The following is a 16,952-nucleotide window of genomic DNA, read 5'->3' on the forward strand; positions in this document are numbered from 1 at the left end:
TGTCCCTCTTATTCGTTGAGAGCTAGACACTTAAGGCCTTACTTAAAGTAGATCACTAAATGAGATTGATGGCGATTCATATCTCATGTTCGACATGATGTTTGAGACAATGGAATAATCGATACTGCACCTTTAGTAACAATTGTAGCTTAGAGCTCCTGGAATTGGTTGTTGATGAGATGACACCCTTCATATGTTGTTTGGGACAGTAGCCCATTGCTAGACGTCAGCTACTGTCTATGTCAGTCTATAATGAATCTTGTGCAAGTGAGAGATTGTTGAATCTATATGCCCAATAATCATTATTGAGTGATATTGCTAATAATATATGATCCTATAGGGTCACACCTTTATCAAGTTGACACATTTTGTATATTTGTTATTAATGTGATTATTAATAAATAATATCGATTCTTGTATTTTAATTAGGGAATAATTATTGTTTTATGAAAATAATAATTATAAGAGAGTATAACTAGTTATTATTTCATATAATATGAATTAATAAGTCATGCACAATATTTTCGACTAGTTGAATTCTTTTGTCTTTTACCTAAAGACAAAGTTTATATTTTATAAACTTGGAGTTTATAAAAAATAAAAAATCCTCCTCTTTTCAATAGGTATGGCCAAAAATATTAATATAAGGGGGTTGCTTTTCAACCTCCATGCTTTGTCTCCCATGCTTCTAAAGACTAGAAATATTTTAGAGTATTTTAATAAAAATCCCTTACTTTGCATGGACTATATAACAGATGCATGAGGCTTGAATTTTTGATAAGTGAAAACACTTCATCATCTTCTTCTTCTTCTCTTTTTCTCTCTAAAATCGTAGGCATGAAAAGGGCTTGGAGATCTCATTCTTTTGAGATCATTCAAGTCTTTGGTGGTACAAAGTGCTTTTACTTTAGTGCTTATTTGAGTTAAGCACTCAAAGGCTTTAGAAGTACTTTATACAAGAAGGAACTAGCATTCCAAGTGCCTTAATCTTGATGGTGGATACTTGTAGATAAGATCATGTTCTTTGATCTTTACATCTTCATCGACACCCCAAAACCAAGTGGGCTCAAAGGCTTCAAAGGTTATCGCTAAAACATCATATGGTTGTTTTTATTTCATTCTAATCTCTATAAATGGATCCATGACGGTTTGGTTTTGTTATGAACTAAAAGTAAACTTGTTATTTATAAAGTCTTCCGTTGCCGGTGTTTGTGAATAACAAACTTATATTTTGTATCAAAACCCAACAGTGTTTCTGCTATAAAATTTGATGAATTAAGGGTTGAAAATGGTGTTGTGAAGGTTAAGTTTGTGAAGTTTGTGGTTGTGATGGTTATGGTTGGAAATGTTTTTGGTATAAGAAACTGGATTGAAATTGTTTTTGATAGGGTGGGAAGGCTTACATTTGCTGTTGAAAAACTTGAGTTTGTTGGATAGGAGAACTACTTTGGAGTTAATTCATAAAACCACCTTGATGTGATTCTATTTTTCGGGTATTGGCGGAGAGTTGTATCTAACGCAAAATCATTATTGGACTTGCGGTTTTGATAGTTTGGTGGGTTATTTTGATTGGGATCCATGATATTTGGATTGTAAACAAAATTGTATAGGTAAATAGAGAAAGAGAAGAATGGTGTAAAAAATTAGGTTATTTGTGGTATTTATAGGTAAATGTTTGTTTTTAGAAAAATAATAATATTTTTTTTTTCAAAAAACTGTCGTTCAACGGCTAGTCAAATGGTCAAGAAAGTAAATTGCGTTGATTGGTCGTTGTCATTCGTTTAATAGACCTCAAATCACTACCACCACGGTCCATCACATACACCTGGGCTGGTATTCGTGTTTGTGGTTCGTGGCCACATAGACCATGACCATCATCGTGAAGGGCATATCGATTGGTCTGATATCAAAAATGAAAACCAAATCAGAATCTCCAAATTGGGGTTCAGCTCGATTAGATGATCGACCTTTTATAAGGTCAAGACAAAATATTAAATATTACTGGATCTAGAATTCCAAACAAATATGTAGTCCTTAGACCAGGTGCACAAAAAAGTCGTTCGATAAAGGGGAAAAATGACTATGGGGTAACTAACTAGTGATAGCCTGTCAAAGGGTTATGGTGAACACAAACAATAAGTTCGATGGTATATTGGGTACAAAAAAAAGGAAAGGGACCAAATGAAAACAAACTCAACGGTTGGTTACCCTCCTGATTCATTTTCCCTTTACTCATTTACAGAAAATCTCACATCATCTCATGCTCATATTAATGACTTTTTGAGATTCATTCTTGCTTCTCTTCAAAACATAACCCACAAATGAACATTATTTATACATGTACAACTTTGTAATGCACTTGAATATTTATTAGGGGATTCTTGATTGAGCAGGTGCATTTCATGACTACATTTACATTTCCAATCAAATGATTTGTCGTATCATGGATTCTGGACAAGTCTACAAACGAGTGTTATTGACAGCTAACCATAGTAATATCCTTTTGCAGATACCTCTCATACACATATCCTTTTGCAGAGAGTTGTTAATAGCTAACCACAGTAAGCATAACATAGACCATGTTTTGACGAAGTTATCCCTCCAAAACACTCTTCATGTACGTTATGGCCTAAGAAGGTTGCAGTCTTTGATACTTTTGCATCTTTAATATCATTTAACTTTTTTAGGGAAAATGATTCAAGAAGGTAACCAACTGTTGAGATTGTTCTCATTTGTTTTTTTTTTGTACCCAATATACCATATACCATCGAAATTGTTGTTTGTGGTCACTATAATCCTTTTGACAAGCTACCATAAGTGATAGCCGGTCAAAATAACCAAAATTGTTATGTTGAACACAAATAACAACTTATATGCTATACTAGGCGAATCCCCGCGCGTTGCGCGACAATATAATTATATAGTTAAAATAATAACTTTTTACCAAATTATTATTTAATAATCATACTTTGAAACAAAATGTTAGTAGTAAAGCAAACATATAGTTAACATATTAGTTTTATTAAGCATTATAGTTTAATTTTTAAGTCATTGTGATATGTACAATTATTTGATAATTTTATAAACCGTTTAAAATTGTATAAATTATATATCAAATGAATGATAATATAACAGGTAACAAAACGTATGAACAAAAATATGAACTACAATTTTTAGTAACATAAAAATAGAAAAACATCTATTATAACATTTGTATTAATATATATATATATATATATATATATATATATACAACGAATAATAAAAAATATAAAAAATAAACACTATAACTTTTAATAACATAAAAATACTAAAATATCTAGTATAACATTTATATTAACTCTTCATATTTAAATCACAAATCTCTTCAAATACGTTAATGTTTTTAATGAGCAAAACTTTACAACCTTATAAATGAAAGGAAAATAAAAATTTATTAGTAATTACTAATTAATAACCATAAGTTAAAAACTCTTGAGTTGTAACTAATAAATATACATAAATTATAAAACTCTTGAGTTGTAGTGTGAGTTTCAAATTAATGCGGTACTTAGAAATGTGTATTTATTATTATTATTATTATTATTATTATTATTATTATTATTATTATATTCGTCTAAATAATTGGTTTTGATGTATCATTTTAATCCCTTCAATTATTAAACATAAAGATATTTGATTATAAATTTATAACATACATAGGTGCATATACATGTTAAACAAATCACACACACAATCATATATATATATATATATATATATATATATATATATATATATATATATATATATATATATATATATATATATATTCGTAATTGTCATATGTAATTTTTGTCGTAGTAAATTACATATCAAATGTTAAAAATTATGTTATCTTTTAAATATTATCGTTTAAATATGTTGTGTAGGATCACCCAACAAAAAAAATAATAGAAAATAAACATAATCAAAATAGAAAAGCTACAATCAAATAAATAAGAGCATTGAGTGGTTGAATATATAAATAAAGATGTTACATAAACATACATTTAAATCAAAAGAAAAAACTAACATTCGTCAACTTTGCTCAAACAAAAAAACCTATATCCGTTTTCTTAATCTTCTTTCTTCATTTAACATCATTCAACTATAGAAACTTGATGACAATTCTTCATTAACCTGCAATCAAAATATTTTTCTTGAAAAATAAGAATCAGAAAGATATTCCAAGCAAAACGTTAATGTTTGGACTTTGGAGAGTCACATTCAAGATTGAATAATACACACAAATCACATATAAAGATTAAATGAGAAACTAAATATAAAGCTTCATTTGTTTTGGTTGAAAGAAAAAAATCATATTACAATTACCATCGATGCGACATAACTCATTTCTTCAAATCATCATATTTGGATCGTGAATGCTCCAACTATATGTAAACTTTTGAATCACAATATCTTTCACCCAAATGACGACTTTTTGTAAGAAAAATATACTAATATAACTACATATATAATAAGAGAATGCAAAAAAAATATTGGAAATTTATAAATACTATAAATCGTTTTAATTAAGGAATATAAAAAGTTATGTAGGTTTCAAATCAATATGGTTTGAGAAAACAAAATATCTCTAAACATATGATTTTGTATGGTATGGTTTGAGAAAACAAAATATCTCTAAACATATGATTTTGAATGGTCTTATTTATATTACTGGAAAAAAAATATCATACGATCAAATTATGAGTAAAAAATAATACATTCATTCATAACCTTCATTTGTATAGCTTTTTTAGTATCTCCACCATTGCAAATACGTTCTAAAAGAATTGTGCCTATTGAAAAATTTTCTTTTCATTTTTGTATGACATCCATCTTACATGTAAAATTTTATATAACACAAAAGACATAAAATATTGGTTTTTTATAGTAAAACTTTCACTAAATGCTAATTAAACATACTATAAGTTATAAAACTTTTCAATGTTAAATCATAATTAAGAAACTTTTGAGTTGCATTAGTTAATAAAAAGGATTTCAAATGAATATGATTTGAGTAAGTTAAAAAAGGATTTCAAATATATGATATTCAAAAAAGAAACATGTTGATATGATGTATGATTGGATAAAAAAAACGAACAAACTCAACACAGTTGCAAATAGTCATTTTGGATAGACCCGGTTGGCGAGTTGGGCGGGTTTTCGTTCTGCAGCAGCGACTTACCTCGTAGCCTGAGTTTATACGCAAAGTAAAGCAAAGCAGATTAGCAACAAACACAAATGATGATTTAACTCTTGAAGCTTTCCATCTTAATTCCTAATCCAGACAAAAGAAGGGATCCATCGCCATCGCCGTTGCTGTCTCCGTTGATCCTTTCATCTCAGGTGAGGTTAAATGGACAGCAAGAAGGTCATCGTTTGCGACAATGGCACTGGGGTAAGCTAATCGTCTCGTTAATTAACCATTTTTTAGTGATCTCGATCTATTCGTTGGAATCCACTGCTTATATTCAAAGTCAATTGTTGAAACATTGCGTCCTTGATCTGTTTTCTTATATTTTTGGTACCTTTTTATTTAGACCGGAACATTTTAAGCATCAAGATGTTTCCGGTTTTTAATGATTCAATAAACAATATTGACATGAATTGCAACTGCATCACTAAATTTATGCACTATCTTGTCTCCAAACAAGTAAAGATGGATGGAATATCAATTTTTGTGATTTTATGACTGCTGAATTTAAAATGCAGTATGTCAAGTGTGGTTTTGCTGGTGAGAATTTTCCAACATCGGTATTTCCTTGTGTGGTGGGTAGGCCGATGTTGAGATACGAAGAAACTCTCCTGGAACAAGAGTTGAAGGTGAATATACTCCTTTTTTTTCTTCTCAATGAACACTTGTGTATAAAGGTCTGATGATTATATAAGTGCCTTGATTAATTTGATCAGTGATATCCCTTCTTTCACTGGTATTTATCTATTTGTACGTTGTAGCATATCAAGTGATCATTAATAACAGAAATGCTTCCTTTATCCATGGTTCATAACAGGATATTGTTGTTGGTGAAACCTGTTTGAACTTGAGACATCAACTAGATATATCTTATCCTGTCAACAATGGCATTGTGCAAAAGTGGGATGATATGGGTCATGTTTGGGATCATGCCTTCTATAATGAGCTAAAGGTGAGTGTCTGCTGCCTTTTGATATGTTGTTTGAGAACTTGATGAGTTAGCAGTTAGCACCTGCTGCTTGTTATAAAAGTCCTCCATATTTCCTTCTTGCAGGTGGATCCATCAGAATGTAACATTTTGCTCACAGATCCACCTCTCAATCCTTCAAAAAACAGGGAAAAGATGGTATGTGCAAACAATATACTCATAAAAATGATTTTCAGTTTGCAGTATGCAAACTTGATTGTGGATTAACCTTGATTTAGGTGGAGACTATGTTTGAGAAGTACAATTTTGCTGGTGTCTTCATCCAAATACAAGCTGTTTTAACATTGTATGCTCAAGGTGCTTATAGGGTAAAGGTTTATAAGACTTCAATTTTGCTTCCTCTAAATTGACATGACATGAATTTTGCTGGTGTCTTCATCCAAATACAAGCTTTTTTAACATTGTATTCTAATGTTATATAGTATATACGACTCCTTTTGAAACAACTTTGCAAAGAATTCAAGAATTAACTTTGATTTTATTTACCTAATCTTGATTTGATGTCAAAACAGGTTTACTTACTGGACTAGTCATTGACTCTGGTGATGGTGTCACTCATGTGGTAAGCAGTTGAATAACTATTACTATTTAGTATTTACTACTACTTAGTAACCCTAATTTCTAACATTATCATGTTTCTTAAGGTTCCTGTTGTAGATGGCTACTCATTTCCTCATCTTACTAAACGAATGAATGTTGCTGGACGCCATATAACAACATATCTTGTTGATTTACTGCTTAGGAGAGGGTGAGTAGTTTCTAGAAGGTGCTATTTTTATAGTAATAATAGTTTATTATGATTGTACATGTGGTACTGAGACTTGAAAACTAATTTATCATATGAAGTTATGCAATGAATAAGAGTGCTGATTTTGAAACTGTTAGAGATATCAAAGAGAAGCTCTGCTATGTTAGGTACATTCATGAATCCACATTTTATTTGAACTTACAATGTAATTCTTTTTTTTTTTTTTTTGATAAGTTTTGGTTTGTTGCAGTTATGATTACAAAAGGGAATATCAACTGGGACTTGAGACCACCATTCTTGTTAAGAATTATACTGTAAGTTACCATAGTTTATAATATAAGGAAGTAAAGGTCGTTAATTGTTATTGAGAAATGTTATAAAATGCATCAGCTGCCAGATGGAAGGGTTATCAAAGTTGGTACTGAACGCTTTCAGGCCCCAGAAGCTCTTTTTACTCCGGTATATTTTTGTGTTTAGTTTCTGAATTAATAATTGCATTTGTATAAATGGTAATGTTAAGGTTGTAAGCTGGTTCTTACAGGAGCTCATAGATGTTGAAGGTGATGGAATTGCTGACATGGTATTCCATTGTATTCAGGAAATGGATATTGACAACCGTATGATGGTAACAAATTTAAACCAGCTATTAGTATTATTATTATTATTATATAATTTGAACACATGGCGAAATTATGTGTGATTGTATGTTTTGCAGCTTTACCAGCATATAGTTTTGAGTGGAGGGAGCACAATGTATCCAGGTTTACCTAGTCGGTAATATTACATCATTATCTTTGGTGTGGTTTGACCAGTCTCTTGTATTATTAAATTGGTCAACATATTTTGCATTTTCTTTAGAATTCATGATTAGTGGTTATATTATATATACAGACTAGAGAAAGAAATCTTGGATCGTTATCTTGAAGTTGTGTTGAAGGGCAATAAAGTGGGATTGAAGGTACTATTTATTGTTGGATCATATAATATAATACATTATTTGTGTGAGTGATTGATTAAATAATAAATATTAATTACTTATTTTTGTAATGTTAGAAATTGCGGCTGCGTATTGAAGATCCACCACGCAGGAAGCATATGGTGTACCTTGGGGGTGCAGTACTTGCTGGAATCATGAAGGTGCTCTTTCATTCTCTATTGGATGCAACTGAATTTTGATTGATTAGATAAATAGATACTCAAGTGTAAAAAAAAAATATATGTGGATTTTTTGCAGGATGCACCTGAATTTTGGATTAGCAGGCAAGATTATCTGGAGGAGGGAGTTCATTGCCTAAGCAAGTGTGGGTAGAGCCATGATTTTAAGCAACAATGCTAGTGTTTTAGAAATTTGTATGTTAGCTAAAATTGGGATTTCACTTTACTATTTCAAGTTTTGAGTAAAAAGCATATGGCCTAAACATAGATTTCATTACTCGTTTCAACAAAATGTCAATTCCACAACTAAATAACTTTTTAATAAACAACAAATACCGTATATATTGTTGCAAGAGAGCTGTGTAGAATCTAATAGAGGAAAAGAAGCCAATGAGGATTACTTGTATTCACTGAAGCCGAAGCCACAAATGTACAGCAACTTAAAGCAACAAATTTTACATAAAACACACACACACACACACACTCACTACACATGATAACGACAACAACAATAAAGGATTTTATATGTTTACACCAACCAGACTTTCCCCCACACTGCGCAACAATTATATGGTATGACATTATTTTCCCCAGACCAGTCCACCCGATTGATTCCACAGAGCCCCAAACAATGGCCCCCCACCCACCAGATAAATCTCAACCAACAAACAAACTCAATAACTTCTTACAATATGGTACACGCGCAGACGTTTGTCTTTGGAGCCTCATCCATCTTTTTTTCTGTTCAGAATCATAAAAACCTATTCATTTCAGAAAATACACTCTACTTATTTGTTAACATATTGATGAGGAAAGAGGAGTTACCTGTTTTTGCTTTGGTTAAAGACATCTGTACAACAGCATGCATTGTAATTACCCCTTTTGGAAGCTCCCCAAAAGGTGTTCTGCACTGCCCAACAGTTTTGTTGTTTTCCAAAATTTTCCCCGCATTTATTAATTTTATGTCATTTGCTGATTTGGGTCCGCCTTTCTTATCTGGACGCATTCAACAAACATAATCTTCAGAAAGATATGACTTAACATAACCTAATCATTAATACGTCCAAAAAAGATGCAATTTATCATCCACCATTCATTTTGATTTAACGTATTTCTCATAGGCCAAGAGTATAACATATGGAGAAAAGGTTGAAGGAGATCTGAAATGCCCAAAAAGGCAAAAACTAAAGAGTTTTCCCTTTGCCCTTTGGCTAATCTTTAACCAGCTATGTCACTGGGATATAAGCTCAAGCTCTCTACGATTTCGTTTATCTGGTGGGAAATTGCAAAAACCACAAACTCAAAACTCCATCACAGTTGGATTACAGTACTCTATGTTTCATCTTTCTTTTCTTTGTGTGGATCATACATCTTTCATCTTTTCCTTAAACCAGAGATCATTTAGCTTAAAACATAAAGACTGAAGAACAGCTATTTACATGAATTTATAAAGGCAATTCAGTCGTCATGGAGTCACACTAACTAATCTACAAAATACATGAATCTCAAAATCGAAAGGCGTAATCTATAGAGCAGTAAAAATATCAGAAAAAAAAAAAGCATGTACAGACAAAAGAGACCGAAATCTGCCTAACCTTTGGGCCATTCGGCAACAATTCTCTCCTTGAGCATGGCAACTGTGGAAGCCGGAGAGTATCGAAATGGACCAATATCCGATCCATCAAGCAACCGAAACTTGAGCTCTAAAACATCTTCCTCCGGCATTTGGAACAGCCTACGATATCACACCTTATATGAAGCCCTAGGATCACACCTTTTCCACAAATCACTAATATATGTTATCAAAAACCTGCACAAAGTCATACCACAACAATTATTAATATCAACAACCAGGAATCAAAAGAAGATGATGAAAACTAAAGCCGTGGATCATTGGTTTAAAATCACCTTTGAATTGTAGTGAAAGAATCGATCAGCAGCTGTATGTGAACTGTGAATTGCCGGAGATGAGTAAATGGTATGAAGTATGGACGATGAAGGGAGGTGGAAATTGAAGAAGATGAGGAACCCTAGACCCGATCTCGAGGCGCACTGTTAATGAATGCGAAACCCCATTTCTTTTCCTTTCAACTTTCGCTGTGCTTTTTATTGTACTGGTCTGGTCAGCAAGTCAGTTTGAATACGGTGATTTGTTTTTTATAAAACCAAATTTAACATCATCTACCCACTTTCTTTTAATTTTATTAATAACTATTTATATTTATTACGACACTATTATTAATAATTAAAAAAGTATATCTTATTTTTGGTTTAAGCATTGAATTATTAGTTTAACTACAAATTTTAATATGAACAAATGATTATTTCGAATTTGTTTCTTTCTTAACATTATCTTTAAAAGGCTTTCATTCTTATTTCATATGTTTATACAAAAGTATTTATTGATTTTTATATAATTAGAATATGCCAAATATTTAAATTATAAACTCATACAACCTATGTTTTTTCTTTTCTGTAAAATCATTTTACTACATTTGATTATTTAATTAATTATAAATATTTATATACATAATAATTTACAAAATGTATATAAAAGAAATGAGCGGTGGGAAAGTGAGATTTCGGTGGCGTGGCGTATTTTTGTACCAAAAGGGCGTGGTTTGAAAAGGTATTATTAGTATTAATAAGTATTTTTGTACCAAAATACAAAACATGGTAAAAGCCTAAAAGGGGATTTCATTTGGAGTCTGGACCCACATTCTTTTATGAAAAAAAAAATAAACCCACTTTTTATCGCATGTGACGATCTTAAGTGGTTTGCTTATCATAAATTTTACATTTTTCTTGTCTGAAATTAGTATTTTACATTTTGCTCGCCTTAAATTAGTGGTTTGCTTGCCGGAATCTATTATAAATTTAAAGCATATGCAAATAACAAATCTACATGAACAATTTTCTTGGCCGGAAATTTCCATTTGAGAAACTTGTTCTTACGCCAATCTTCTCTAGGGCTAAGGTTGAATGATCCTAAGTCGGGCGAGTCGAATATGGCTAACAGGATTCTGGAGGTGGTAAATATTATGTGATTTTTTTGAATTTATAAAATAGTAATTGTAGTGTGTAATAATTTTTTTCTTATGGTATTTATAGTATTTGGAACTTTTTCTATTTTATTGTCTCAGAAAGTAGACCACTTTTATTGATCGACAATTTTGATCTGACTCGACTCGATCATTTTAACGCATCTGGTTGTATCGTTAATTACTTTGTCCCCAATGGAGAGCAATTATGGATCAATCACACCATCAAATGTGACTCTTGTCACCCTTTTAATTGGTATTGATATCATAACCTGTGGAAATAACGGAAGACAAGAAATCTATTTATATAATAATATATAGAATTATTTAATTATACAATTGTCAAAAAAAGATATATAATATTTGATGTATATTAGTATATTTATAATATTATATAAAAATAATATTTATAGTAGTTACAAAAATATAATATTTTTATTTAATTCAATCATTAATAAAGAAATTATAAAATATAGCAGAGATATACATACACAAAAAAGAATATTATATTTCAACTAAAAACAAAGATTATTTTGAATTGTAACTAAACATAATGTAGTGAAATTTAATAGGATGATGTAAGTGCGATAATGTATCTTTGATTTTTTGTAATATATTAAAAATCTAACATAATTACATCATATTGGCTTTATTAGATAAAAAGAATTTGAAAATCATATTGGGATCTGATGTATCTTTACAATTTGAATGTTATTTCAAATTTGGAAAACAAAAATAAGGATATCATTTAATTTAGATAGAAAAAAAAAAATGAGAATGCTTATAAGGGTGTCATGTGTCAAAAATTGAGTCTAGAAAAAACACATGTGACATGGCTAAGTTTTTTTTATTATTAAAATAGGTAGATATATAGATTTCGAAATTTGTATTGTTCTAATATGCAATCAAATAAAAAAAGTTAAATGATTTAAAGTAAAAATTGTCTTACATAATCACAGATATACACCATAAGTGCCCAACATTGTTTTTGTAATACATTAAACTAAAAATGTACTTGAAACGTATTCTTTTCATACCACCAATTTCTAATTTTATTTTTAAAACAAACAATTAATTTTCAACATGAATCAGCCGTTTCTGGCCATCGTTCTAGAAGGCCCCGTTGACTTCTCGGCGTTCCAACGACATGTTAACAAGAATCACAGCAAATCTAGCTTCATACATCTAATAAAAACTAAAAAACAAAAACTCCATACACAAACACTCAAATACAACCGATTCAACTCTCTCGTCTACTTTACTTAAATAGTTAAATTAAACATTAACGACATCTCTAAATAATGTGCAAAAAACTCTCAATTTCATCTACAGACTTATAGTTCTACTGCCTAGACATAGGTGCCATTGACATGGCTGATTGTTGGCTATAAAACCCACCTTCCATTTGATAATTCTGGTAACCATCTGGAACAATTCCCGGTGTATACAAAGAAACACCATTCACTAGCGGCCCAGCCATAGGTTGTGGTGGTGGCGGTGGCGGTTGGTTCATGGTATGGCCATATGTTACTGTCCCAGCTGACACCATGTACACCGGAGCTGGATATGGCTGCATTGGCGGCATTGGCGGTGGAGGTGGCGGAGATGATGGTGGAGGCGGTTGTTGGTCTGGATACTGGAATGGTGGAGCTGGTGGTTCACCGTTATTTATCTTGGTTCTCTTTTGCAAAGGGTAGTCATTTGAGGGTGAATTTCCAATAACGCCCTCGGAAGCCAGGGACGAGAGGACGTAAGTCAGCATCTCGGCGGATGATGTTGATGCCGTGAGCTTTGCCGCCACTGCAGCGGCGGCAGATTTGGTGTCCTCGGATTGGTCGGTGAAAGGTGGTTGTTGTGTGTACATCACCGGAGCAGACTGTTCTCCGGTCACCGGAACAGGTGGCGGTTGTCTGCCATTAGGGTTAAGCAATTGCCTACAATAATTATCAGCTTTTTCTGCTTGAGAATGTGCAGCCTGAAAACACAAGAACAATCATTTTTGTAAGTAATTAGCTCTTTTTTTTTAATAAATAATACTTCAGTACCCAAATTGGTGAAAATAGTAATATACTGATGTAACCTATACCTGAAGCTGACTTCGGACTTTGTCCAGCTTCATTTCCTGATAATAAAACCATGGAAGCTTTCATTTATATGAAGAAAAAAAAATGTGAATATGTAACACCAATTTCAGGATACCAACAAACCTGATCTTGAAGAGCTTCCCTCAAATAAGACACAAGATTTGTTCTTGATGATTCAATAACTGTAAGTTGCTCAATACAATCCCTCAATGTAGCATGCTGCCCCTTGAGCTCATCTGTGACACCTGTCCCATTTACTTTGTAAAAGAAAAAGAAAAAGGGTAAATATTTCAGAAATATACTATATAAGATGAAAATCAGAGATGAGAAAAAAAAAATACCAGATCTAATATCCCCACCAATTTCCTTTTCCACTTTTTCAACACAAGTAATGGCATTTTTGCATTTGCTGAAGACTGCATCTTCATTGACCTGACTACCATATATAACTTTATACCCTGAAACTATTTTGTCCACTGCATTGCCAGCTGGCTGTTTCTAATTAAAATAAAGTAACAAGTAAGAGCAAACATTAACACAATTCAATACAGGAGCATGTAAAAGATAATTAAATAAAGTACCAATTTTAACCCTGAATGCTTCCCATTCCTATTACTAGTTTCCATATGCCTTTTGACAAGCTCTTCCTTAAGAACTTGCCCTCGTGAACCAAAAACCTTTCTTTCATCCAAAATAGTGACCTGAAAAATTAAAAATTATTTATATAATTTTCTTGATTATAATTTATAAGCATGGAGACTGGAGAGAAGAGAAGCATACGAGGCGTAAAGCAGAATTTCTTCCAAATTCATCCCCATTGTCGATGACATCACGGAGTGCGTCTGGAAGAACCTTCCAGAATTCACCAACAAATTCAGAACCTTTTTTCCTGCTATTTTGTAAAATATCATTTGCAAGATACAGAAAAGCCAGGCGTTGATCACGTGGAGAGCTATGAAATTGTCTAGCCCATGTTTCCACAACTTGTTTTGCCTTGTTCATATGAAATATACACCAATGTGACAGAGCTATATATATTGTTAGGGATAAAAAAAAAAGGTAATTGTTAATAGTTATGAAAGTTAAACAAACACATTTCAGTAGGATACTCTCAATGCTTTGCTGTGAATTGTTGAGCTTAGTCAGCTTCTCCACCAAAATTTGTGGATTAAACGCGCTACCCATTGTGTCTAACAAATGTAGTACTACCTCCAATGACAACACCTCTTAAAGACAGCCTTCACAACAAAAATTCCAACACGAAAATTAAGAAAAGAACACTTCTGAAAGCAATAGCAATCGCTAGCTTTGACTAATTCTCATGGTAAAAAAGGAAAGGAACTTGCTTATATAGATGGTGATAAATTAAATATGGGCATTGGTGTGTGGAGACAGAGAATGAAAAAAATCTTGCAACAATTACTAACTGGTAGATGAAATTTTTCTTAGGTGTTTGTAATTATGTTATCCAATTACCAATTCTTTAATATAGTTATATACTACTAATTGGTGGATAATTAAATATTGTAACAGTTGACAAGGCACATGGTTTAATGAAAGTGTGACTATTACTCAAATGTCTAACACAAGAATCAAGATTGATCTTGTGTAATGGTAGCATCACAAAATTGCAAACGAGTAACTAAATGCCTAAAAACTGCAATGTGGACAAAGGAATTATGGCTGAAACAGAACAGAGAGAAGTATTAATCGTTCGAGTTATGGCATTCGGCTACTCAATTTAGATCCATTATTTATCAGGTCATGTAAATTATCTGAAGCTAAACTAGAACAAAACAGTTAAGTTGAATGCATAACAACTAAGATCAGTATTGCAATCAACAAGGAGACCAAAGTAGAACAAACGGATAACTAGGATAAAGGCTTCAGTAAATGTCCGTACAAAGTACAAACTATAGCGTTCGATAGTTTTTAGCAAAGGAATCAAAAGCATATGAGATTTTCCGGACAAGGTAAACTGAATAAATTAAAAGGAGAATAACAAAAACAGTAAAAAGAATTGCATATTGGAATGCTGAATATATGACAAGGAATACTAACCTGATTAAAGAAGACAATTAAGCGGCGGAGCGTCAAGTTTCTCCATAAACGAATAAATTGGAGGGAAATTTTAGGGATTTGACGGATACGGAGGAGAAATTAGGTAAAGTGAATGAATGATATTTTTGGAAAGGATTATTGTTGTTATGAGAAAGAAAGGAAGGGTGTAGATGCCGCCGACTGACAAGGGTTTGAAAAAAGTGTTTGGGAGTTTGGGACCGCTTCCGAAACCAGCTAATAACATCGTACGGGAAGAGAAAAATGTGGTTGTTGAGGGAGATAACCTCCGACGTGCGTTTGAAACCGTCACGTGGTTTGTAGTGGGTATTTGGGATTTTGCTTATTTTTAACTCCATAATCATTTTCTTTTTTATCAAATTATTAATATTATGGACGGTGAGTCGAAAATCGTCGTCCAAATCACAGCCCTAAAAGTCAAGATACTTTTAATCTGAGCCGCTTAAACTCAATTTTTGTGGTTGTGTGCAGTTCATCAATCGGTTTCGAAGACCCTCCTCTTTCTTCTACCTATGATTGCTTTCATGCTTCTTATTCGCTAACCGCTACAATCACGTTGTGCAAATGGGCCTATATATTGATCATTGCGATGTTTAATGTTTCCATCTTACAATCGGTTTTCAGGTTTTCACAATTGTTTAAATGTCGATTTACTTATTTTCCCTCACCGTGGGCCGATTACTAACTATTTTCTTTGATTTATTGTAGAGAAGAAGAAGACACGAGATCACTCGCTCCCGATGGAGGTTTCAAAGTGTTTATCTGTTTTGGGTTTCATTTTTTTCCAACAATAAAATCATCAAGAGAAATTGATAATGATATTTGGGAATTTAGTCAATCTTGTTTTTGCTCAGTTGGGGAACAATTCCTCAAAGGTGGTTGTCTTCTTGGGCTTGGGAAGTCTAAAAGCGGCTTGATTTGAACAATAATTCCAAACGTGGGATTCTCCCACCGACGTCCTCCTGCCACATGTCAGGTTAGTCTTCAACCACCTTTTCTTTCTTCGTGATCCATGTTGTCGCACCGTGGAGATTAAAATTTTGGGGAGAGCAGAGGCAGCGACCCAACTCATCCCCAACAATGCTTATCATTTTAAAAAATGTTCAAACGGTTGCTCATAATGGAATCATCAACTTTAAGTTCCCTTCTCTGCCTCTTTCCATTTAAGAAGTTGAAATCTGTAACTCGAGGGACTAATATGGTTTCCATATGTGAAGCATTTCGTATGAAAAGTTTATAACAGCGACATTGAAAAGGGAATTACATCAATTTGGGAAATGTAAATCGTTTGTTTTGTTTCCATTAGAATAGCAAAATAGATTGAGGTATAGTTCTTGCAGACTTCATGGGAACCATTTAAGCCATTAAATGTAATATACATTGTAATCAAGAAGAAGATTTCAATAAAAATTGAGAAATTAAATATTTCCCTATCTTTTGTTCCTACATATCATCTATCCAATTAAATTGTGACATGTCTAACATTTAATGTTTATTTAATGAAATTTAATGATATGTTAGGATACTAATATGACAGTTGTCACTATTTAATTGGGTATGATGATATGTAGAAACAAAAGGTAGGAGTATATTTAATTTCACAAAATAATTGTCCCACTTTTGTCTATTGTCTTTAATA

The 16,952-nt window shown here is 32.3% G+C and overlaps 3 protein-coding genes across 4 annotated transcripts; 1 reads left to right on the top strand and 2 right to left on the bottom strand.

Annotated features, from left to right (window-relative positions):
- Positions 1-5,133: 5,133 nt before the first annotated feature.
- Positions 5,134-8,401, top strand: LOC111888887 (actin-related protein 2). Its single transcript, XM_023885018.3, has 15 exons — positions 5,134-5,422; positions 5,737-5,847; positions 6,036-6,170; positions 6,273-6,344; positions 6,425-6,503; positions 6,719-6,768; positions 6,851-6,954; positions 7,053-7,121; positions 7,205-7,268; positions 7,345-7,413; positions 7,496-7,579; positions 7,670-7,728; positions 7,846-7,912; positions 8,008-8,091; positions 8,189-8,401. Exons 1-15 carry the CDS (start codon positions 5,381-5,383, stop codon positions 8,261-8,263), a joined length of 1,164 nt encoding a protein of 387 aa, XP_023740786.1. The 5' UTR covers positions 5,134-5,380; the 3' UTR covers positions 8,264-8,401.
- An 81-nt stretch (positions 8,402-8,482) lies between these two features.
- LOC111888894 (membrane-anchored ubiquitin-fold protein 4) lies at positions 8,483-10,217 on the bottom strand. Its single transcript, XM_023885030.3, has 4 exons — positions 10,018-10,217; positions 9,705-9,919; positions 8,935-9,105; positions 8,483-8,850 (listed from the first exon to the last, which is right to left on the bottom strand). Exons 2-4 carry the CDS (start codon positions 9,832-9,834, stop codon positions 8,795-8,797), a joined length of 357 nt encoding a protein of 118 aa, XP_023740798.1. The 5' UTR covers positions 9,835-9,919; positions 10,018-10,217; the 3' UTR covers positions 8,483-8,794.
- A 2,083-nt stretch (positions 10,218-12,300) lies between these two features.
- LOC111888871 (vacuolar protein-sorting protein bro1) lies at positions 12,301-15,579 on the bottom strand. Of its 2 annotated transcripts, none has more exons than XM_023885012.3 (8): positions 15,296-15,579; positions 14,344-14,472; positions 14,015-14,262; positions 13,816-13,935; positions 13,576-13,726; positions 13,358-13,491; positions 13,237-13,272; positions 12,301-13,125 (listed from the first exon to the last, which is right to left on the bottom strand). In XM_023885012.3, exons 2-8 carry the CDS (start codon positions 14,417-14,419, stop codon positions 12,493-12,495), a joined length of 1,398 nt encoding a protein of 465 aa, XP_023740780.1. In that variant the 5' UTR covers positions 14,420-14,472; positions 15,296-15,579; the 3' UTR covers positions 12,301-12,492. The 2 variants fall into 2 exon arrangements, with proteins under 2 accessions (XP_023740780.1, XP_023740773.1); XM_023885005.3 differs by having other exon boundaries at positions 13,576-13,732; positions 15,296-15,578.
- Between the last annotated feature and the right edge of the window lie 1,373 nt (positions 15,580-16,952).

Source organism: Lactuca sativa, chromosome 2 (genome assembly GCF_002870075.4).
Source record: "Lactuca sativa cultivar Salinas chromosome 2, Lsat_Salinas_v11, whole genome shotgun sequence".
Lineage (NCBI taxonomy): Eukaryota > Viridiplantae > Streptophyta > Magnoliopsida > Asterales > Asteraceae > Lactuca > Lactuca sativa.

Bases quoted from the DNA above. Each gene is read 5' to 3' on its own strand.
- LOC111888894 (XM_023885030.3), bottom strand. From the start codon at position 9,834: ATGCCGGAGGAAGATGTTTTAGAGCTCAAGTTTCGGTTGCTTGATGGA. The intron at 9,106-9,704 runs GTTAGGCAGATT...GAATGCGTCCAG, and splicing joins TGTTGCCGAATGGCCCAAAG to ATAAGAAAGGCGGACCCAAA. The intron at 8,851-8,934 runs GTAACTCCTCTT...GATTCTGAACAG, and splicing joins TTTAACCAAAGCAAAAACAG to AAAAAAAGATGGATGAGGCT.
- LOC111888887 (XM_023885018.3), top strand. From the start codon at position 5,381: ATGGACAGCAAGAAGGTCATCGTTTGCGACAATGGCACTGGG. The intron at 6,955-7,052 runs GTGAGTAGTTTC...TATCATATGAAG, and splicing joins GATTTACTGCTTAGGAGAGG to TTATGCAATGAATAAGAGTG. The intron at 7,580-7,669 runs GTAACAAATTTA...TATGTTTTGCAG, and splicing joins ATATTGACAACCGTATGATG to CTTTACCAGCATATAGTTTT.
- LOC111888871 (XM_023885005.3), bottom strand. From the start codon at position 14,419: ATGGGTAGCGCGTTTAATCCACAAATTTTGGTGGAGAAGCTGACTAAG. The intron at 13,936-14,014 runs GTATGCTTCTCT...TTAATTTTTCAG, and splicing joins GAAATTCTGCTTTACGCCTC to GTCACTATTTTGGATGAAAG. The intron at 13,492-13,575 runs GTATTTTTTTTT...TCTTTTACAAAG, and splicing joins TGGTGGGGATATTAGATCTG to TAAATGGGACAGGTGTCACA.